We start from the raw sequence: 24,624 nt of genomic DNA, 5'->3' as shown, positions 1-24,624 counted from the left end.
TGTCTTTGCACATTCATTGTTTTTTATTGTGCTTTTATATACAACTTTACAGCTTTACATTACAAACATACAGATTTTTTTTCTCACACTAGATATAAAAGTGATGGATCTACACTCAGAATGGACCGCACCGATGGCTTTTCTTTTACATGTGCTCAGCTGGATATATGGAAGGAATATCAGACGCACTAAGTACAATCAAATACTACTCTGCGGTTGCTTCGGCCGAGCAAACACTCACAGCTTTTACTAAATACGTTAATGGCATTTTTTTTCTTTTATTAAATCATTTTCACAAGGTTTGCTTTTATCACTGGTCCAAAGCGAAGAACTGGACCTCAAAAAGTGTTCAACCTGCCACAACAACACGGAATTTCCTGAGAGAACTAAAACAAAGAGCAGATGTGCAGGATGGCTTTACGCACACATGTCCTCACATTAGAGCCAAATCCTTCAGATCTGTGGCGCCACACAGCTCCCTCTGATTCTGCCTTCGTCTGACATGAAGAGGGGGGGTACGAGGCCGCCAGATGGACTCACAGGCTGTGTGACAGACACACTTTTATTCTCTGCCTGGATCTGATCTTTATCCTGTAAAACACTCGATGACGAGGCTCCATTCAGAGTGAAAAGGAAGTCCTGACCTGAGCACAGTTCTGGGCACCCCGGCTGCTTTTCTTCTGTGACGGGAAAATACTCAATCCATCGGGGGCCGTGACTGAAGGACGGCAGACTGATATGGAAGTGAATAAAGAGCTGAACGGAGGTGCTCCACGGACAGAAAAGAACATTTTGTTCTGGCGACAAATGTCAGAGAAGAATAGGATTAAGGAAGAGACGGCGAGGGGGACAAAACCTTTCATATCACTTCCAGGATTGGATGTACAATCTGCTAAAAATACTAAACATTCAACACGTTACAACTCAGCGAGGCAGCCATTTTGTAAAAACACCGGCTCCCGGCCGTACAAAGATGTGTTAGAAAGATTTGTTCAAAAGGTGTCACATCATTCTAAGATCCCATTGCCTCTTTCAAAGCTACGATTAAAAATCAAACACGAGGACACGGTCCACACTTTCACGTCAAACACAAATGGAACACTTTCAAGTTGAAGGGTACGTTTCATTTAGCACCTTGTTGTGTCATTTACAGGTAGAATACTGCTCGATTGGCACACCTCAACCTTAAGTTTACCCACAAAGTGTAGTGGCGATTACACCGAAGCGTCTGCTGAAAGATAACACTGATTTCTGGTCGGCTACAGCACAGACAACAGTAACTCTGCTTTGATGTACTCAAAAAGCAGATAATTAAGTCTGTTAATTGGCTTCTTCTCTGCTCAGCTGTCCCTTCAAAATAAGAGTCTCAGTCCATCCTTTCCTTTTCATCCGTCTCTGTGATTGAATCTGTGAATGAATGTTGACGCTCTCACACCGGCGTGGTCCTGCGATTCACCCCGTCCTTTAAATCGTTGGGAAAACAGTTATGCACCTGGAGAAACTCTGCGCTCTCATGCTCGGGGCTGTACGTGTTCTCTGTCACGCTGTCCCTCGCCAGGGCATACATGGACAGTTCGTCGAGGGGTCCGCTGGAAGATGGCGCCCCCTTCAGACCAACCACAGGCGAGTTCTCCCGGGAGGCCTCCGTGGAGTGGGAGCTGGCGTGGGACGTCCGCCGGCGGTAGCGGAAGCTCGGTATCCTCGAGTACGGCGAGGAAGAAGATAGTGATCGGATGAACTCACGCCGCGCCCTCCAGCGGACCTCCTTGTTTTTCTCGATGTAGATGTTGATGGCGAGGACGGCCACCGTTTCAGCCACGATGAAGGAGAGGGCGCCGAAGTAGAAGGACCAGCCGTAGGAGTAGGTGTACTTCTTGTCGTCGTCACGTTTGTCGCTGGGGTCTCCGGCATTGCTGGAGATGTAGACGATGATGCCAATTATGTTGCTCAGACCTGAAACGGACAAAAAAGTTCAAAATGAGACAGAAAAGGCAAATAAACAAATGAGTAGACAAGAAAAGGAGGAGTCAACAAAGATCTCAGGTCTCTCATCACTACTTAATGACATACACTGATAGATCCTGACTTTCTTCACAGGAGAATAAAATTAATCTTTATGATCACATGACTGATGCAGTGTGGCTGATTGAGCTCACCTGCAGCTATGAACAGAATTCCTGCGCTTTGCTTTTCATAGATCTTTTCCCATTTTAATGAATCATGTTCAACAACAATTTAGCTTTACGTGACTGTAAACTCAACCACTTTTCCATTCTTTTACACCATCTCTTGCTAATCTGCACAAAAAGGAATGAAATACACTGCTTGTCCAAAAAAAGTTGCTACCTGGAATTAACTAAACAAATAGGTAAGAGTCTTCCATTGAATAATTACTGCGGTGATAAATATGTTTCAGCTGCAACAACTTCTTTAACCCTATAGCTGATGCAGTGAGAAGCTTCTCATTTCTTAAACATCCATATTGGAAGACATATCCTGTGGTCATGGAAAGGATGTTAATCTGTCTCAAAGGGTCAAATTATTGGCCTGCATCAAGCAAAGAAAACAACAAAGGAGATTTCTGAAACTACTAAAATCAGGTTAAGAACCATCCAACACATTATTAAAACCTGAAGGATAGTGGAGAACCATCGTTTTCCACGAACAAATGAGGTCAGAGAAAACTCTTAGATGATGGCAGGAAATCAACAGTAGAACTCACGGCTGTTTAATAATGAAAGTAAGAACATTTCCACACACACAATTCGAAGGGAACTCAAAGGATTGGGATGAAACAGCTGGAACTCTAAGAAAACCACTGATCAGAAATCAAGGCTTTGGTTTGCTAAGTAGCATAAAGATTGGACTCTGGAGCAATGGAAGAAGGTCATGTGGTCTGATGAGTCCAGATTTACCCTGTTCCAGAGTGATGGGGACATCAGGGTAAGAAGAGAGGCAGATGAAGTGATGAACTCATCATGTCTAGTGTCTACCAGCCTGTGGGGGTTAGAGTTATGGACTGGGGTTGGTCAGGTTCACCAACGTTATGTTCCCAAAGAATGAGGTCAGCTGATACCTGAATATACTGAATGAGCAGGTCTTTACATCAGTGGAGTTTTTCTTCCCTGATGTTCATGGACATGTTCCAAGATGACGATGCCAGGATTCATGGGGCTCACATTGAGAATGAGTGGATCAGGGAGCATGAGATGGATTGTCCTCCACAGAGTCCAGACCTCAGCTAAACTGAAAATCTTTGGGATGTTCAGGAGAAGACTTTGTCCGACTCTCCCATCATCAATACAAGATCTTGGTAGAAAATTAATGCAGCTCTGGACAGAAATAAATGCTGTGACATTGCAGAAGCTTATCGAAACGATGCCTTAATGAAGGTGTTCTTAGAGCTAAGGGCGGTCCAACTAAATATTAGAGTGTAGGACTTTTTTTGGTACAGCCAGTATATTTTCCCAATTGGACACAAAACATTGACAATTAGCTTCATCTAGCAAAATAATAAAAGATTAGATTTTAAAAACAGCCTAAGATAGCACTTCCTGCACCAAAATGAAGGAACTGACTCTTGAAATTGCTTTCTTCAGTGGAGAATAAAGTTAATCTTACATTTGGACAACTGATGACGTGCTTCTGATGATGTTTTTCAAGCAGCTCACCTGCAGCTACGAACAGAATTCCAGCGCTGAGAAGGACATTGTTGGTCTTGTTGTAAACTCGTCCGACACCGACACACAACCCGCCAAGCATCAGCAGGACGGTGCTGAGGATGGGGAACATGCTGGAGGCTCGAACTATACCTGCAAAGATACGAGTGGATGAAGAGTATTTGATCAGAGGAAACAAATTCCAAGAACTCTGGGAAACGTACCTCGTAAGAGCAAATCTCCTGAGCAGGAAGTGTTTGGTTTGGATATTTTACTGCACCACTTTCACCACATTTTCAGTCTTTTTGCAGTGGCATAAAAATGTAAAAATGCCAAAAAAAAATTAAATTACAAAAAACAAGTTCATACAAGTTCATCCATCAACCAACACTCTAGTTTAATAAAATGCCTCATAATGCATTTTCATTTTAATTTTTTAAAAACATGTTTTTCCTGTATGTGTTTTTTATCCTTTATTTTTTATTGAAAAATCCATTAATATTTACACTTTAAGTCCTTGTTGTGATAAAGCTTCACCATCCAAAAAATGAATCACTGCCATTTTAAATTTTTTTGAAACTTTTCAAGGATGGTGAGTTATTCAGTCTTTTAATAAAGTTCTTTTCATTTAGTCCAACTAATGGACTGAGTTTTTGTTTTACTTTATCCAAAGGTTGATCATTTTACTTTGTTCTTCTCTACATATTTTACAGAAACTGAATCAGCTGTGCTTAAAATTGAAGGTTTTTTGCTGACTAATATGATACATGGTGCTCATGAATGAATTTTTCATTGCATGCCAGACTAGTCATAGTTTTTGTGTAAGCTCAGTCATTTTTAAACCAGTTTCCACCACTGACTGTCAAGAAAGATGACAAATATTTATGACTCGTGAGTGACTTTGAAGCTACTGGTTCCTGCTCTCAACTCAAAGCTAATCCAGAAGTGGGTGGGGAGTGAGTCACATCCCTAATTATGCATAATTTTAAACCTTAATACAATTTAAACAGGTCAGTTCTGAAAAGATCTACCACCTACATAGTTGTCACGAGCAGGAAAACTAGCTACAGAGACCAAAACTGTCTTTTGTACCAAAATATAAATACATTTATTTCTAATGTAAAGTTACATTTTAACACAAAGCTTTATGGGCACTGATTCGGCCTCTAGTGGCCATTTGGGGAACTGCACTCATGTACTGGCAGAAAAAATATCTTGAACTTTAAAAGGAAAAATCTGATTTAGCCAGGTTGAAAAAAGCATCTTAATGTTGTTTGATTCTTCACTGCAGATAAAAATGAGTGTTTTGTATTTTCTATTATATGAAAAGATAAATAAAAATAGCAGGAAGGTGCAAAAAAGCTGACGATGCTGCAGTAAGTAAAGAATGAATAAACATGTGCACTGCAAACATGAGTATATCAAGTTACTTTTTAAGAGTTTGTAGCTAACTCATTAGTGAAAAGAACTAATCACAATTCCCGCAAACTAACTTTTTTTCAGACATAAAATTACTTCACTCCTGTAGCCACATTTGGCAAAGATACTTTTAATTTCCTCCATCCTTAATTATGCATAATTTAAACGTTAATACAATTTATACCGGTGAATTCTATAAGAATCTACCACCGATACAGTTTTCAAAATCAGGAAAAGTAGCTCCAGAGACCAATACTGTCTTTTGCTCCAGGCTTCAAAAACTATTATATCTGCAGTAAATCTAAGCATTTTAACATGAAGGTCTATGGACATTAGGCCATTCCCAAGTGGCTATTTGAGGAACTGCAATTTTGGGGATTTCTGCATTAACAGAAAAAAATATCTTCAACATTTTCTAATAAAGCAAAAGAGAAATTAAAAAAATGCTGCTGAATCTGCAACAGAAATACTCAGCGGAAGTAAAGAAATTAATTAACATGAACTACAAATGAGCTACCTTTCATTTCCCCCTAACTTTAAGTATTCAAAATTTTAAATCGTAATACAATTTAAACAAGTGAGGTCTACAAAAAAAATCTACCACTAGCATGGTTGTCAAAAACAGGAAAATTAGCTACAGAGACCAAAACTGTCTTTTGTACCACACTGTAAATGCATTTATTTCTAATGTAAAGTTGGGCATTTTAACATGAAGGTCTATATTCAAATCACTCCTCAAACCCACCTGTTCAGAACTGCTTTTAACACATAATACAAACTTATTTTTAAGATGTATTTTATGATGTTCCTCTATTTTAATGTTTGTTGATTTTATATGTAGTGTCTTTGAGCGTTTTGAAAAGCGCTATACAAATAAAAGTTATTATTATTATTGTTGTTGTTGTTGTTGTTGTTGTTATTATTATAATCATTATTATTATTATTATATAGGCATTGATCCAGTCTCTAGTGGCCATTTGGGGAGCTGCACTCATGCATTGACAAAAGAAAAGAAAAAGCTGGTTTAGACACATTGAAACAAGCATTTTATGCCTCCTAATGTTGTTTCATTCTTCACTGCAGATAGAACCAAGTATTTTATATGTTCTAGTATATAAAAAGATAAATAAAATGGTGGAAAGGTGCAATAAAGGCTGCTGATGCTGCACTAGAAATACTCAGATGACTAGAAATACGCAAATGTTAGAATATCAAATTATGTTTGTTTTTAACAATGTCAGATATAAAAGCATGTATAAATGATAATATCATAGTGTGTGTTTATAATTTATTGACGCGTGTACGGCAAAGCTAAACCTATTAGGATATTCATATGCTAACCTGCTGCTTTTATTCTGTATTTTATCATTTTCTGTATTAAAAGAACAAGTGTTTTCTGTCTGACTGATTCAATATAAGACGTTAAAGGTCAGTGGACTTCCGTTTTGCCCTGTACAGACTGAAAGGCTGATGCTTTGGTAACACTTACGTAGCAAGTATTCAGAGCTGTCGGTGTCATAGTCGTTGTCGTCGGGGAAATGGTTGATTCTGAAGCAGCTGCCCTGATTGATGCCTGCGGGAACAAAAACAAGCGCTTTAATGATGAATTATGATCCTCTGCTGCTCAGGGTTTTTACTCTGGGTGTGAATTTGTCTCTATTTGGTTTGTCTGATGGATGTGTGGGTGCCGGATCAGCCTCGGGACTGTTTTTTTTTTTTTTTTGTTAAACCGTGTCCACTGGAGGAAGCAGGATGGAGTGGGAAGCCGCCACTCAGATGACTTCAGGTTATTTTTCATGTCTGAACAGGATGTAGAAGGAAAACACGGCGTTTCTTTGGTCAACTGTCAGGCCAGCTTTATTTATTCTGTTTAGCACTGAGAAAAGACCTTGTACAGCAGGGGTATGAAACATGCGGCCTGCGGGCCAAAACCGGCCCTCCAGAGAGTCCAATCCGGCCCACAAGACGAAAATATGACAAAAATAACAGAGAAGGCATGAACTTAGTGAAACTAGAAATTTAAAATAATTTCTAGACCTTGACAAGTTGTTTTGATCACAAAGTAAAATGCTAGATTGTTCGCTGTTCTTTTGTCATTTTTTGTCTGACTTTTGTCGTTTGTCTTGTTTTTGTGGGTTTTTTGTCCTTTTTGTCACATTTGTGTTTTTGCCTCTTTTTTGTCATTTTGTTTCTCACTTTTGTCTTTTTTTTTTTTGCCTTATTTGTCCATTTTTTGTCCCTTTGTAACTTTTTTAAATCAAATTTCTTGTCTCTTTTTTGTTTTGTTTGGTGTCCTTTGTCTCATTTTTTTGTCATTTTGGGGTTTTTTTTTGTTACTTTCCTGTCTTTTTTTGTCTGACTTGTCATTTGTCTCATGTTTTTGTTGTTTTGTTTCCTTTTTGTCCTGCTTGTGTTTTTGTCTATTTTTCTGTCGTTTTGTTTCTTTTTTGTCACTTTTTGTCTCGTTTGTGTTCATGTTTTTGTCACTTTGTAACTTTTTTGTCTAATTTTTTTATCCCTTTTTGTTTTGTTTCATGTCGTTTGTCTCATTTTTGTCATTTTGTGTCTCATTTTTGTAACATTTTGTCCTCCTTTTGTTGTTTTTTGTCTTTTTTGAACATTTTCAGAATGTACTTTTTTGCACTAAAACAAAGGAAACATCTAGACTTGTGGTTATTTATAGGTTATTATGCTGTGATTTTACTGATCACGTGAGATGAAATTTACCTGAATGTGGGCCCTGAGCTAAATGAGTTTGACACCCCTGTTGTAGATTGTTGTTGCAGCCTCTTTTCTAATCAGCATTCTTTTCCCTTCTCGTGCAGTAAACCTCAACTGCAAAAGCTGCATATTTTCCTGGATTAACTGGTTCCAATCTCTCTTTGATAATCGAGACTTCCACCTCTGACCTAAACCATTGTTGCTGCGAATCCAGAAAAAACCACTGGAGATCACGGCTCAGTGCACAGGTATTTGAAGAGGAGAACTGGTGGGACTGAACGGCGGTGTGATTAAGATGGGTTTCCGAATCCAGCTCAGGTGAATGATTGAGCGCCGGAAGGAACAAAAAGTCTATTTGAGCAACAAAAGGAAGGTTTTAATGGCGAAGTGAGAGGAGGAGGACGAGGGTGAAGCTCGGAGAGGCCTGTCGCTGTAATTGATCAGGAGGATAAACAACAGAGAGAAAGGGGTGAGAGGTGGGGTTAATGGATGGTGGAGCTGACGCTGGGAGCTCTCTGGGTGTTCATTTCAGCTGCGAGCATCCTGCAAACACTCATTCAGCACAAAGTAATAAAGGTGGGCTGCACTAGGGAATAATTTGCATATTTTAACATGATGATAACATAATCTACAGATTGTGCAGTGTGGGTTCACATGTGCCATGTTGAGTGGATTGTAGAAAGTCTCTGTGATGCAGATTTTACAGTGAAAACAGCAGAACATTTACCACATCTTTACATTTAGCCAACTTAGTAAATTACACAGTCATTTCACAGAAAGATTTTTGATTTCCAACACCGGTATAAAGCCATTTAGCTGACTTCATACCAGTTCTAGTGGCATCATTTTAAAATTCGAAGCTTAAATATGCACTTTATCTCTATAAATTACATTATTCTAAAAGACTGTGCCAAAAACAACAAGACCAAGGTATGAAAATAGAAAAAAAGACAGCATTTGTGTTGTGTTATGTTGGCCATGTTGAGGGGATCATAGAAACTCTCTGTGATGCAGCTTTTACATGAAAACAGCAGAACATTTACCACATCTTTACATTTAACCAACTTAGTAAATTATACAGCCATTTCACAGGAGGATCTTTGGATTTCTGTCCAGACTGTAGCAGCCAAATATAGCTATTTAATCAACTTTGGCTCCATGAGTTGCTTTAAGATGACATATTTAGCTGATTTTTACCAGTTCCAGTGGCCTCATGTTAAAATTAGAAACTTATATATGCACTTTATATGACATTTTGCTGAAAAATTGTGCCTAAAGCAAAATGTACAAGGAATGAAAATAGAAAAAAAAAAAAATTCTTGTATTGCGATGTGGAATTCATTAGAAAATGTAAGTTTAGACACTTATTATTCATTCATTCATACTTCTAATCATGAACATGGCTCTTATTAAAAAAAACTGCAATCTCTCCACGTGGCAAATGTTCCGCTGTCTTCACTGTAAAAGCTGCATCACAGAGAGTTTCTACAACCCACTCAACATGGCATACAAGATATAACATATTAATGAATTCATATGAGAGATTACAGATTTTTGTGTTCATGATAGGAAATCCAAGTATGATATGAATGAATAACAAGTGTCTGAATGAAATAAGTGTCTAAACTGATGTTTTCCCTAAACATTCTGCACTACAATACAAGCAAAGTGTTGCTTTTGTCCATTTCCGTGCCTTGGACATGTTGCTCCATGCACAGCTTTCTGTCGTTTATAGCAATAAAGTACATATTTGATGGTAAAAGCTGTGTTTTTGTGTAAAAATCAGTCAGACGCTTCATAGAAACACATAAACACACGCGTATAAAATCTGCTCCGAGCTTTGTTGCTGCAGCATCATTTGGTGTTTACAGCAATTAACAGAACAGCAAAAGTGTCTGTATATTAATCACGTGTGTCACATGTGTTTTTTTCTTCTTCTTTTTTTGCACGAGGCACAAAGTCTCACATCGCTGCTTAAAATAGTCCAAAGCTCCTTTTTTTCCATCAGTGACTAGACACAGAAACTTGTGCTCCATTTCCACCCACTGATTTGACACTAATTAATTTGATGTCCCTTATTAAGCAGCAGACCCAGTTAATGGAAGCCAGCGCCCTTAAAAGCTGCAGCCACAGACGACGGTGGCATGGCGGCTCACCTCTGGACACCTGGGAAATGGAGTCTGTATTCTGCTGAAGGGGGGTGTTTAGAATCGCAGCGGAGCAACTGTTTGATTTTCTAGAATTCAGTGAGTGAGAGAGATAAATGATTTTTAAGAGGTTTAGAAGGAAGACTTTTTAATCTTTCCAATCCCCAAATTAAATTAAACTGTGGTTTTTATCTGCTCTGACATCAGCTGCATTTGTGAGCACATTTTAGGTATAAAAGTAGGAGTGTAACATTAACGAAACCGAGCTGAGAGGTTACAGACTTTTTAAATAAAAGCCACTTTCATGATAGAAAATCCAAATGTTAAAAAAGACACATTATGGAATGAATGATCTGATGTGTTTCCTACTAATTCTGCACCAGAGTACAAGAAAAGTGCTGCGTTTTCTATTTTCATGCATTGGACATCTTGTTTTATGCAGATTTTGTTTTGAAATAAGTACAAGAGTGGAAATAAGTTCAACATGTCCATGAGTGGAAGTGTTAATGAATGAATAATAAGTGTCTAAACTTACATTTTTCCAATTAATTCTGCACGGCAATAAAAGAAAAGTACTGTTTTTTTCTATTTTCATGCCTTGGACATGTTGTTTTAGGCACAACTTTCAGGTAATATGTCATATATAGCAATTAAATGCATATGTAAGCTTTTCATTTTAACACAAAACCACCAGGACCAGTAAAAATCAGCTAAATCACTAGTTATAAATGAAAAATCTTTCTGTGAAATCGCTGTATAATGTACTAAGTTGGTTAAATCTAAAGATGTTGTAAATGTTCTGCTGTTTTCAGGTGTCTAAACTTACATTTTTCCCACTAGCTCTACAGGCGTTGAATATGTTGTTTTAGGTACAAGCTTCAGGTAAAATGTCATACATAGTAATTAAATGCATATGTAAGCTTGTCATTTTTAACACGAAACAACCAGGAGCAGTAAAAAAAAACAACTAAATAGACTCTAAACTAAACTAAACTCTTGGTAGAAATAAAAAATCTTTCTGTGAAATCACTGTATAACTTACTAAGTTGGTTAAATCTAAAGATGTAGTAAATGTTCTGCTGTGTTCAACAATTCAGCTGTTTTCTGAATGAATAATAAATGTCTAAACTTACATTTTTCCAACTAATTCTGCACTACAACAGAAGAAAAGTGCTGTTTTCCTCTATTTTCATGCCTTGGACGTGTTGTTTTGGGCACAGCATTTTAGCAAAATGTCAAATACAGCATTAAAGTGCATATTTAAGGTTCCCATTTCAACATGAGTCCACTGGAAGTGGTAAAGAATCAGCTAAATAGCTAAACATGGCTGCCGAAATCATGCAGGAAATGCTCCGCCGAGACCTGTGCTCTGATTGGCTGAGCTGTGTTAATTGAAAAATAAGGACAACGTGCATGACGCTGTTGCCGGGAGTTCCACACGGATCCGCTGAGGGGGCGTGGGCGTGTCGGGGAATTGCCGTCTCATATTTTACGGCTATCAAAACACAATGAAAATGTCAAAAGCGTCCTCCAGAGATTGTTTATGTAAATGAGCTTATTAAAGACTAACACGGGTTGCCATGGCGAGGAGGCGGAGACGCTCAGCATGGGGCTTTTGCGGCTTCAGTCGGGCCAGAGAACCCATCATTTCCCATGTAATGTGAGCAGCACTGTAGGATCAGCCCTCAGCCTGTCACAACACGTCACGTCTCCCTCATTTCTTGATGAGCTCGTTCACTAAACCTGGCCTCGTTTCACCACTTCCTGATTCTTCTCCTCTTTAAACTCCCATCTTTTCTCCATCCCCTTCGTTCCTCCGCTCTCTGGGCTTTTGTTGTTTCATTTCCTTGTACCTGATTCCCTTCTTTAATCTCCGCTCACTCCCTCCTCCCAGTCAGTATCCAGACACACACAAACACACACAAAAACAAACACACATGCACGTGCACACCCCAAACATAGACATCGAACTGATAACTGTCACTCATAAATCACCAGCCTCAAGGCATCAACTTATAATCAGATTTCCAATCAGCTGCAATATTATCTTCTATTTCTTACACACACTCACATGTGCACGCACACACACATACACACACACACATACACACACACACACACATACAGGGACAGCAGAAAGGCGTCAGACAGGCTGAAGAGTCTGAGACTGGACCAGAAAACAGGAATATTGTGTCAAAACTGATGGTAAAAGGTGTGTTTTTGTGTGATTTTTTTTAATAGCCATGTTCATGATTGTAAGTATAAATGAATAATAAGTGTCTGAACCTAAAATTTTCCTACTAGTTTTGCACTACAATATGAGAAATGTGGGTACAATCTTTTAGCACATTATATGACATTGTGCTAAAATGTTGTGCCCAAAACAACATATCCAAGGCATGACAACAGAAAAAAACAGCACTATTCTTGTAGTGTGGTGTAGAATTAATAAGGAAAATATAAGTTGACACATGTTATTCATTCATTCACACGTCTCTAGTTATTTAACTGACTTTTTACTAGTTCCAGTGGATTCATATTGAAATGAGAAGCCTAAATATGCACTTTCTTGCTATAAATGACATTTTACATGAAGCTTGTGCTCAAAACAACATGTCCAAGGCATGAAAATAGAAAAAAGCAGCACTTTTCTTGTATGGTAATAAACAATTATTAGTGAAAATGTAAGTTTATACACTTATTTCATTCAGACACTTACTATTCATTCATTTCATTCATGGATTTCTTCCCGTGAACGTGGCTTTTATTACTCTACCAAGGAACGGCAGAGTTATGTGACGATCATCGTATGTTTTTCTGTCTGTCTATCTGTGTGCAACATCACTCAAAAACAAACTAATGGATTTGGATGAAATTTTCAGGGAAGGTCAGAAATGATACAACGACCACCTGGTTAGATTTTGGCAGTGATGCAGCTCATAGTCTGGATCCATGGATTTGTTAAAGATTTCTGCATCACTGTGCGATAGCAGCACGGTGTCACTGCAACTGTCATCATTTTTGGACTATTTTGAGTCATTTTGGCAATTATTTAATCATTTAGGACACATTTCTTGTCATTTTGGACAAGTTTGTAATAATTTTAGGCCAATTCTGAATCATTTTTTTGCATCAATTTTGGACATCTTTGTGTCCTTGGTCATTTTACAATTTTTATGTCTTTTAGGACATTTTTCAAGTTATTTTGCACATTATTTGAGCCATTTTGACCATTTTGGGGTGATTTTGGACAGATTTCGGGTTATTTTGGACAATCTTCAGTCATGTCGTAATCTGAGTAGTCAAGTCTGAAATCACTTTGGATGCATTTTAATAATTCTGGATAGTGTTACGATATTTTGGATATTCTTTAGTCATTTTAGACATGCTTTTGAGTAATGTTTAGTTCAAGTGAACACTACTTCAGCTGCCTGCTGATGATCACATGATTGTGATCCTACTACAAATCCACTGCTGAGGACTTATCAGGAAATGATCCAAGGAAAAACTGATTAAATTGTTGGGTGTTCTGAGTCCCATCAATTCCCGCCACCCGCTACATATTTAGGTCACGTGATTCGTATCCGTCCATAACCTAATTTTACACTTCTTCTTTTATACTTATAATGTGCTACCAAATGCAGTTGATGTCAGAGCAGATAAAACCGCAGTTCATCCCGACTGGAGCCGCAAAAAGCCCCATGCTGAGCGTCGGCCTCCTCGCCATGGCAACCCATGTTAGTCTTTAATAAGCTCATTTACATAAACAATCTCTGGAGGACATTTCTGAGATATTCATTGTGTCTTGATGGCCATAAAATATGAGACGGCAAACACGTGGCAGTTGTGGAGCTTCTGGCAACAGCGTGATGCACGTCGTCGTTATTTTTGAATAAGCGCAGCTCAACCAATCAGAGCGCAGGCCTCGGCGGGAAGGCACCAATAGCATTCAACTGATCGAGCCACCACTTGGAGTAGAGTATTTAATGGTGTTAAGCTTCCTCACTTCTCCGTTTTCACACTTCAGCAGCCCTGCAAATAGATTGATGACTAAACCAATCAGAAGTGACGTGAATACGGTGTTTCACTCCGGCTGCACCGTTTGTTTTCACAAAACGGCACAACAGGAAAACAGGAGTCGCAGCACCCTGTTCCACTTTGCTTTTACTTTCATCTGGTTTCTTTTCCATCTGAGCGACGAGGGAGAACACCGTGATTAGTTTTATAAAGCTGTGAGCAGAGGGAGCACCGGTTCTAGACTTCATATCAAATCCACACACACACACACACTTGCATACATTTATTACTTTGGAAGCCGGGAATGCCAGGATGGAGTATAAAAGCATCTGTGTAATCAAAGAGCCCCTCCGATTTTATTTTTTATTTTTTTCCAATCCAAGTGAGGATGAAAGAAAAGCAATTTGGCGCAGACATCAGTGATTCAGCGTTGATATGACTGACAGTTGGTTAATTAAATTGTCACCAGGCTGCAGTTTCTTCAAACGCAGCTCCAATGTGCACGAGTTGTTGGGAGAAAAACAACATGTAGTCTGTTGAGAAGCCTGTTAAAAATGTACATGTTTAATAGATTCCCAACATGGTGCTAAAGATCTAAAGCTTTTCAGCCCGTTAGTGCTCTTTTACATATTTTACCTGAGTGAAACCTGATACTGTCTCAAAGCAGGAGGGTCAAACTCATTCTAGTTCAGGGCCACATTCAGCCCAGTTTGATCTCAAGTGTAAAATCACAGCATAATGACCTATAAATAACCACAACTCCAAACATTTCCCTTTGTTTTAGTGCAAAAAGCACATGCTGAAAATGTTAACATTTAAGGAAATATCCTTTTACAAAACATCATGAACAAACTGAAATTTCTGAAGAAAAATAAATTCAGTTTCAGCAACATCATGCCTCAGTTTATCATTTACACATTACAACTTATAGATCAGAGTGTCTACAAAGTAACACAACATTTAGTCACAGCTATCTGGAACTGAAGGACATCGTATTTTACTATAGGATAAAAATGACAGACGTCAGACAAAAAAAGACAAAAAACAACAAAAACAAGACAAAATATTACAAAAATGAGACACAAATGACAAAAGCAAGAAACAAGAAGACAAAAAATGAGACAAACGACACGAAATAAAACAAGAAAGAGACAAAAAATTAGACAAAGAAGTTACAAAGCGACAAAAGAAGACAAATGACAAAAACAAAACAAAAAAATGACAACGGCGACACACAAAACAATTAATAAAGCAAAACACAAAATAACAAAAATATGACAAAATACACAAGCGAGACAAAAAGGAAACGCAAAATGACAAAACAAAGCTAAAAAAGCGTAAGATAAAGTTAAAAGTCAGACAAAAAAGACAAAAAACAACAAAAACAAGACAAAATGTTACAAAAATGAGACACAAAATGACAAAAGAACAATGAACAATCTAGTATTTTACTTCATGATCAAAACAACTTGTCATGGTCTAGAATTTATTTTCAATTTATAGTTTTACTAATTTACAATCTGCAGTTAATGTCTTCTGTAATTTTTACACTTTACAAACTGGGCCGGATTGGACCCTCTGGAGGGCCGATTTCGGCCCGCTGACCACATGTTTGACACCACTGTTTAAAACATCAGGAACATCTGGTGTTAGCATTTGTGCACTTTTAGGGGTTAAATTTCCATGACTGATTAGGATTTCTATTCTTTATGGTTTTCCTTTTTTGGTCATCAAAACAACAGAAAGAAATAAGGAAGGTAAGTTTTCCTTCAAAACCCCCTTAAACTCGTTTCTTCTGCATATTTTGAACCTTTTCATGAAAATTCATGCCTTAAAATGGTTCAAATGTCAATGTAGAATGTGCACATCTGTGAAGTCCTCACATCTTTCTCTCGAGAACACCAGCTCATCCTGTTAAAAAATAAATGTGAAAATAAAGCAAGCGTGCTGAAAAAACTCATCCAAAATGGTGTTATACTATAATGTTTAAAAACTGCAAAAACAAGAAAAGCAAAGGAAGAAAAAACAGCAAATATCTGCAATTATAATACAATAATATATAATAATACTAATAATATACAATATTATAAATATAACTCATTATTATTATGATAGAAAAAACCTGCAATTATCAGTTGAATCACTATATTACTAAAAAATAATTAGAGCTAAAATATAATAATAAATAATATTATTCATAATTAGTGTGACAGAAAAAAAATCATAGAAACGGGTGTTAGACTGTAATGCTGAAAAACTGTTAAAAAGAGCAAAATCCTGAAAATGTCTGTAGAATGAACATGTTCTAATAATAAAACATACATTTAAATACAATGTGATTTTGCAGTCTCACATTGCAAAATATGCTAATTATTATTTTTGGCCAGTTTTTTTAGGGTTGTCATGTAAATTAGTACCTTTGTTCTCTCATTATTTAGTGATTATTATCTTTAAATTAACAAAAATGGAGGCAATTTGCAAATTAAAAGTTAATTGTTTAAGAAAATACAATTAATAACTGTGAAAAACTTGCTTTTAAAAATGTTTAAACAATATAAAACTACTCTAATTGGAAAATTTTATTGATGGATACCTTAGTTTTGTCATGTATGAACCTGGAAGTCTGAATCTGTGTTTTAGTATTATCTTATTTCCTGTTATTCTCTGAAATATTTAGCTGTAAATATTGATGCCACTTTCCTGTCTGTAGTTTAAATGTGTTTTCTTTGCAACAGCTGCCCAAATAACGGCTCCTCTAATTAACACATCATCTCTTTGGAGAGAACACATTTGTTTGACATTAATAAACAACATTTCATCATTTCTGTCTCCAGTCTTGGCAGTAAAGCTTCACACGGTTCATTTCCAGCGTGTTTTCTCTCATTTCAACCTCTTTGTGTCAGAGCCGGGGTTTGGACGGCGGCATGAACGGTGGATTAACATCCAGACAACAGAACCCAAACCCTCAGGGGCCCAATCCTCAGAGACCTGAACCGTCTGAATCGACGGCGAGCTCGTTTGTTTTCAGGTTGTGTTTCGTCAAATGGCTGAAATTGTCATATAATTGAGACAGAAAAGCCTCGAGGAAGGTCACATCAAACCACGATTACTCCCAGTGTCAACACATCTGACTGCTGCACTCTTTAATAATAGATTCAGTGCATAAAATGTCAGATCATAGTGAAATATGGCCGCCGTTACTCATTGAAGCTAAATTAGCACATTAAGTTTGATTTTAGAATCAAACTGAGAAACTGTTTCTGGAAGAAATGGTTTAAAGAATTGATGTTTTAGTCATTTCAACATGAAAAATTATGGATCGATAGTGGAAAAACTGCATTTTTGCTTTGAGCTTAATCCCATCCTGGTATCAGAGGATTAAATTAACAGACCTACTAATTTTATCTGAGCATCAGTTAAAAACTCACAAACTTTAATGGAAATATTCACATCTGAGAAGCTACTTCAAGACAGTTTATGGAAAAAAAGACTGAAAGAATTGATGTTTTGGTAATTTCAACATGTAAAATTATGAATCTTTAGTGGAAAAATGTCTTTTTAAAGCCTGGAGCTTAATCCAGCCCTGCTAACAGAGGGTTAAATTAACACATTTACTAATTTTATCTCACCATCAGTACGAAAACTCCCAAACTATAATCGTATAATTTGATTTTCCTATAAAACTGACCAACTGAGTAACTGTTCTTGGAACAACATGAGTTAAATAATTGATGTTTTGGTCATTTCATGCAAAGTTGTGGCTCTTTAGTGGAAAAGCTGCATTTTTTTTTGCCTGCAGCTTAACCAGTCCTGATAACAGAGGGTTAAAATACAAATTTATCAATTTTGTCTGACCATCAGTCAAAAACTCTCAAACTTTAATCGGAAAATTTAGATTTTAGAATCAAACTGGACAACTGAGAAACTGTTTCTGGAAAAAAAAACTTAAATAATTGATGTTTTGGTCATTTCAACATGTGAAGTTCAGGATAACTAGTGGGAAAACTGTTGTTTTTGTTTTCCTGGAGTTGAATTAACCCTAGTTAACAGAGGGGTAAATTAACACATTTATTGATTTTATCTGACCATCAGTCAGAAACTCCCAGACTTTAATGAAAATATTCACATTTGAGAAGCTGGTTGGAGACAGTTTATGGGAAAAAATGACTTAAAGAACTGATGTTTTGTTCATTTCTGCATGTAAAGTTGTGAATCTTTGGTGGAAAAACTCCATTTTCTTCATCCATGCCTGGTGACAGAGGGTTAATTTAAAAAGTAGAGTAACAGCAGAGGAAGCCGTGACGCAGGAGAAGAAGGATGAGACCGAGGAGTTAAACCAATAAAGAGAGAAGAAAAAAAGCGAGAGTGCTCATGAAGTGGAGGAGGAGGACACAGTGATGGAGGAGGAAATTGGGGCCTGCTGGCTAATTAGTGCCCCCGCATGGCTTCTCGGTTGTTCTGTTTTAATTACAGACTTGTGGAGCATGGTGAGAATGACAAAGTGACCATAAACTGACGCCTCCTCTCCGCTGACCCCCAGGAAAAACAGCTGACTCCCCACATGCACCAATCTGCCACCAGCTGGGACGCTTACTGTAAACATGCACTGCTGCTAATTGGCTCTTTGTTGAGTTATTTCTCATTCTGGGAGCCGGTTTTTATTTGCTGGAGTCACACCTCTCCGTGCGTTGCTGATGTAAATGAGGTGCACTTGTGGATGCCACCCTGGCCTCTCGGTAATCATGTGGGAGAACAAACAGGGAAGAATTAAAACGGCTTCATTAAATGAGTGGCCTCGCTTTAAAACAAATCCCGGCTTGCTCCTTCATTGTCATTCAGCCGGAGATGAGGCGATGAGCGAGGTTATTACTGGATGTGTGTGACGCTGGAGACGTGGTGATATTTTCGCCTGTAGCCGTGATGTCGTCCCCATCAACAACCCAGTGTGTGTTTCTGTCGCTATGACCGGAGGGGTGTGTGTTGTTTTGGAGGGAGGCGGCGAGTCTTCTCCATCTACACTTATGAGTCTCCATGACAACAGAGCCACCATGCAGCAACTTGTGGGTCATTCAGGACTGGAGGACATTTGGGCTTCAAAATGTTTGAAAAATAAACCTTCTCTTTTACAATTTTCTGCTCCATATTCATCAATAATAGGTAATAAACTATCAAAGTCTTGATTGGCTCAGCTTACACATCAATGGTAGCATTTTTATTCCATGTTTTCTGTGTTGTTTGCTAACCCTACTCTAATCACAGTAACAGGGTTGCTAATCCATGCTAATGTGATCTTTTTCTCAGCAGTAGAAGCTAGATATTTAGCTAGCTGTTACTGCTGACCAAGAGGACAAACTGACTGATGGAAAACATCCATCCATTCTCTATACACCGCTTTATCCTCACTAGGGTCATGGGGGGTGCTGGAGCCTATCCCAGCTGACTCGGGTGAAGGCAGGGGACACCCTGGACAGGTCACCAGTCTGTCACAGGGCTACATATACAGACAAACAATCACACTCACATTCACACCTACGGGCAATTTAGAGTGATCAATTAACCTCAGCATGTTTTTTGGACTGTGGGAGGAAGCCGGAGTACCCGGAGAAAACCCACGCATGAACAGGGAGAACATGCAAACTCCATGCAGAAAGATCCCAGGCCCAGGCCAGGATTTTCTTGCTGCAAGGCGAAAGTGCTAACCACTACGCCACTCTGCAGCCTGATGGAAAACAGTCCAAAGAATGAGTCTGATCCTGATAATAAGAGGTAGAGTGAGACATTCAATCAAGGCTGACAATGGGATGAAAATATGAAAAATAGAAGAGAGGACATAGCTTTGCTCTACCCATTCTTTAGGAAAACTTTTTGATGATGCTGACAACAGAAACAAGACATAAAATGACAAAAACAACACATAAAATGACAGAAACAAGATGCAAAATGACAAAAACAAGACACAAAATGACCAAAACCAAACACAATATGCCAGAAACAAGACAGAAAATGACAAAAACAAGACACAAAATGACAAAAGCAAGATATAAAATAGCAAAAACCAACCAGAAAATGACAAAAACAAGACACAGAACAACAGAAACGAAACAGAAAATCTTAAAAAACAGGACATAAAAGACAAAAACGTCATCAACAGGTTATGCTAACATGTTGTGGGACACACCTTCCATGCATACTAATAATAATTTAAAATATTATGTTGACTAAAAAATGTTCCCACAATTACGAGAGACCTCAACGAAAGAAATAATATCAAAAAAAGGAGTATTAAATTTCTTTTTAATTGTTTTATTGAGATTCAATTTGGTCATCAGGAGGGTGGGATAAAAGAAAAATGGTATTTTAGGGAAAACTCCAGACTTATTTGGAATTTTTGTTCACAATATTTTCAAATATTCTTTTTTTCTTAGATTTTGTCTCAGGACAAGAACATTTACACAACAACTGTGTTTTAGTGTTTTGTACATGGATTTTTTAAAATTTGATGGTTGGGATGTAAAATGTCCTCCAATTCTGGAATGAACCATGTAGTGTTGAGGGACAGAAGTAAAAACATCTTCCAGCTTCACCCCAGCATCCAGAGCAAAGAAATAGTCTCAGTTTCAACTTACAAACGGCTCAGATGCCAGTAAACGTGGATCAGAACAAGCAGAATGAACAGCAAACATCCATCCATCCATCCATCCTCTATACACCGCTTTATCCTCACTAGGGTCATGGGGGGTGCTGGAGTCTATCTCAGCTGACTCAGGCGAAGGCAGGGGACACCCTGGACAGGTCACCAGTCTGTCACAGGGCTACATATACAGACACACAATCACACCTACGGACAATTTAGAGTCATCAATTAACCTCAGCATATTTTTGGACTGTGGGAGGAAGCCGGAGTACCCGAAGAAAGCCCACGCATGGACAGGGAGAACATGCAAACTCCATGCAGAAAGATCCCAGGCCCAGGCCAGGATTTGAACCGGGGATCTTCTTGCTGCAAGGTGAAAGTGTTAACCACTGTGCAGCCCAACAGCAAACAGAGAACCACCTGATGCAGCACATCCTGCAAAGGCATTAAAACTGTGGTGTTTAGTTTTAAAGCAAAATGGACTTTATTCTGCTGCTTTTTGGTGTGAGAAACAGATTCAAACGGCTTTTCAGTGACAGAAAATCCTACTATAGTCACAAAAAAGACAAGATACTCAATGGAAAATGCATTCGAACACACTATAGAGTATGATTTTCTTTCCATCTTACAGCTAAACTCTGTTTCTTGTTTTGTTTTTGCATTCAGCAGAAATGACAGTAAGACTGTCACGTTTGATGGCAGCTCCTGCTGGAACATGATGTGCTGTGTTTAGGGTGGACCTCCTGCAGCCTCCTCTCGACATTTCTCTGGAGAGCTTTTGGTAAAACTGGCCTTAATTCTGCATTTGGCCGCAAATAAAATGATGTTTTGAGGAAGAATTAAACTAGAGACCCTTAGAAATCTTCATACTGAGTGACATGCACGTTAAAATAAGTGGGATTGTGCTGCTGAAGATACATTTAGTCCAGTCATTTTGTATTTTTTACGGATTCAGTATAAGTGTGTGAATTTTATTCATTTCTCTGCTCTTCTCTCCTGTTTCTATCCGTCCGTGCGTCATGACAGAACCCACCCAGTCACGGCGACTCTCTCACTGATAGCTGAGGCGAGAAGTCAAGGGCTGTTTGGAAGGAAGGTTGGTCAATGAATGAGTGTCTGTCTGCCTCTGAAAAAAGACGTCACCGTCAGCGCGCCTTCTTTCTCCAACAGCAAACCCGTAAAATCACTCAAAAGCACTTTCCAAAAAGACGAAAAGAAACCCTTATCTCGTGTTCTGTCACAACAAATACATATTTTTCAATTTTGCTTGGACATGACGTGAACTCAGAGTCATCTATTTATAAATCACCGGGCATGTTTCCATAGCAATTTCAGGGATGTTGCCAAGCAACAGCATAGGATACAATGAAGACATGAATGAAAGTAGACGAATAGCGCGCACATTTCCTGGCAGCCACCGGTTTAAAAGTGAATGGGCTGAGACGCGCCGCTTTGGCATCTCATTCTCCAGCAGACTAAACAGCTGAATTTACTGCGTGACGCTTTTTCCTGAACAAAGCGACGTAACAGTTGGCAGGCGGCTCGAGATGAGCGCTTAGCGGGACACCGGCCGCCTCTTTGCCGTTAATCTGCCACTAAAGTCCGCAGACTACCGGTGTCCCTCCTCCTCCATCTCACCTACGTCCACTGAAAGTTGTTCCACAGTTCTGATTGTTTTCTTGCTGCCCCATCCGTCTCCAGACTGAAGCGTTTGGCGTGCGTAAAAGGAGTGCGCTCGAACGACTGTGCGCACTGAGACACAAAAGACTCCCCGTAAAAACAAACTATTTCCTTTTTAAAATGACACAGAGTTGTGCCACATTGGGTTCAATGTTTCACATAAAATGTTCTAAGAGTAAGGTTAGATTATAGACCGGCTTACCTTCAATACAGCAGGTCCTCCACAGCCCGGAGTGCGTGAGATCGCCCTTCTTACTTTTGGGTTGCGACTGGGTCTCGTCCGTGGAGGCATTGGTGCTGTTGCAGATGTATGACCGCGAATAGAGCCAGTAGTCCGTCCCGATGGCGATGGTCATCAGGCTGAAGGCAGCGAAAGCCCCCACTGTGGCCAGCAGCGTTTGAACCCCGCGGTCACACCACGCCATGGCGCTTCATACTAGTCCGCACTCACCGGTCCAACGTGCGGCGCCAGAGCGCGTCAGGGCGCGGATCCTTCGGTCATACTTGTTGAGGCACGTCCACTCCCTCAGCTCCTGTGGCCCAAGTGCAGCCCCGGAGAAGAGCAAACAGAAGAGGGGATTGTGTCTGAGCCGTCACCTGATGCTCAGAAGCCGCTGCTTGTTCCTGTGGACCTGAGAGGACACCAGTTGTTTCCACTCCTGACGCTCCACGGAGATCTGAAGGAGAACATTTCAAGACCTCCTCACCACCTCATCCTTCAGTTTTCCATCCTTTATCTTGGTCTCCAGAACACTTTTCTCTGTTCCTCCACACACTGCCTCTCTGTTAAAACCCATTGCCAAGCAGGGCTACGTCAACGGCTCTTAAGTGAGACCCCACCCTCGTCCAATCCAACCAATGGAGGAGATGCGCTTTTGAATAAATAAATGAAAAACCTCTCACTGGCATTAGAATTCAAAATTGGAGCAGTGAGCATTTAAAGCTTGGGGGATTTAGTGGGGGGAAAGTTAAACATCCAAACAATCTGAAACATCTTTCTGGTGAATTCAGAATTTATGAATTTTACAAAACTCTGAGTGAGCTGTGGGATGACGTTGGAGAAATTAAAAGGACAGGACTGAACCCCAATTTAGCAAATTCCCTGCAGATTAAACCATTAAAAAAGCAATTAGATGTGTGGCCAGTGATTCCAGCAGGAATCACTGGCACAGCAGATAGATTATTTATCGTCTTGTGCAAATTCAGTAACTCACACATGTTGCATTTAAGAAAAATACGAAAATCATCGCACAAAAACGTGGTATTTCAAAAAGTCTAAATACAGTATAGCAATAATAGTAATAACGAGTATCTAGAAGGAGAGTTGAGTCACTGGAGTGTTGCTCATCATTTATCTCATCATTTTTCAAGCAATCATTTAATAATCTGGTCTGTACTATAAACAATAAACAACAAAAAACAGTATTCAGATTGATAAAATTAGCAGATCTTCAAACTATAGAAGCTGATTTCCTTCATTAAATGGCTGAAACTAATAATTAATGTAGTGTTGGTTAAAGTAATTTATCAAACACGAAATGGCAAATACTTGGAGATCCACCAACTCCAAATAGTGAATAGTGAATAATGAATTTGTTGTCCGTCTTTGTTTGTTGTAATAGTCAGCTGAATATTTTTAAGATTTGGAATGTTAGTAGGACAAAACCAAGTAATTTGAGGATAGATAGATAGATAGATAGATAGATAGATAGATAGATAGATAGATAGATAGATAGATAGATAGATAGATAGATAGATAGATAGATAGATAGATAGATAGATGCAAATTTGACTCGTTGCTTTGGCACCAATGCAAATGACAGTTGAATATATAAATAAAACATTTGATTAACTTGCCAAATCTCATTAAACATGCAGCGGATCCGTCTCTTTATGGAGTTTAGTTCACTTTCAGAGCCATTAAGTTCCCACATGCTGCCAGAAAAATGAAAGAAACACCACTTGGGAATTAATTTTAATGTCTTAGATGTTTCAGATTCTAAAAATCTTCAGATGGCAACACTGAAACAGTTTAAAACATTTAAACCTCCTCATCGCTTCACTCCTCACATGCAGCTAAAACCAAAGCAGTTGAATGCAGCAGGTTGCAAAAAAGTCCTGCTATAATGTTCCATTTTTGTTCTGTTTTTTGGCCTACGCTCACTGTTAGAAATCGTTCAACTCAACAGAAACACCAGATAGTATCTCAGACAACAAAAACTGAAGGATTAATTTGCAAGACCGATCTTAGTTAAAGCTATGTTTTTGAGACACAAAAAGAGTCTGCTAGGTAATAATTTGTGTCTAATGTGCTCAATTTTGCAGAATTCCTGCAAAGATTAGAAGT

The 24,624-nt window shown here is 38.7% G+C and overlaps 1 protein-coding gene and 1 long non-coding RNA gene across 2 annotated transcripts; both read right to left on the bottom strand.

Annotated features, from left to right (window-relative positions):
* Window positions 1-23,124, bottom strand: LOC110963486 (voltage-dependent calcium channel gamma-4 subunit-like). The gene is made up of 4 exons (XM_022211874.2): window positions 22,480-23,124; window positions 6,568-6,651; window positions 3,672-3,812; window positions 1-1,953 (listed from the first exon to the last, which is right to left on the bottom strand). The coding sequence occupies exons 1-4, from the start codon at window positions 22,700-22,702 to the stop codon at window positions 1,430-1,432; spliced, it is 972 nt and encodes a 323-aa protein (XP_022067566.1). The 5' UTR covers window positions 22,703-23,124; the 3' UTR covers window positions 1-1,429.
* Window positions 7,275-20,878, bottom strand: LOC127531530 (uncharacterized). Its single transcript, XR_007938669.1, has 2 exons — window positions 20,831-20,878; window positions 7,275-19,521 (listed from the first exon to the last, which is right to left on the bottom strand). It is a non-coding gene; the product is annotated as an uncharacterized LOC127531530 (long non-coding RNA).
* Window positions 23,125-24,624: the final 1,500 nt, after the last annotated feature.

This window comes from Acanthochromis polyacanthus, chromosome 21, assembly GCF_021347895.1.
Source record: "Acanthochromis polyacanthus isolate Apoly-LR-REF ecotype Palm Island chromosome 21, KAUST_Apoly_ChrSc, whole genome shotgun sequence".
NCBI classification, from domain to species: Eukaryota; Metazoa; Chordata; class Actinopteri; family Pomacentridae; genus Acanthochromis; species Acanthochromis polyacanthus.
Note: the sequence above shows the minus strand (reverse complement) of the source record. Positions and strands in the feature narration are given on the sequence as shown.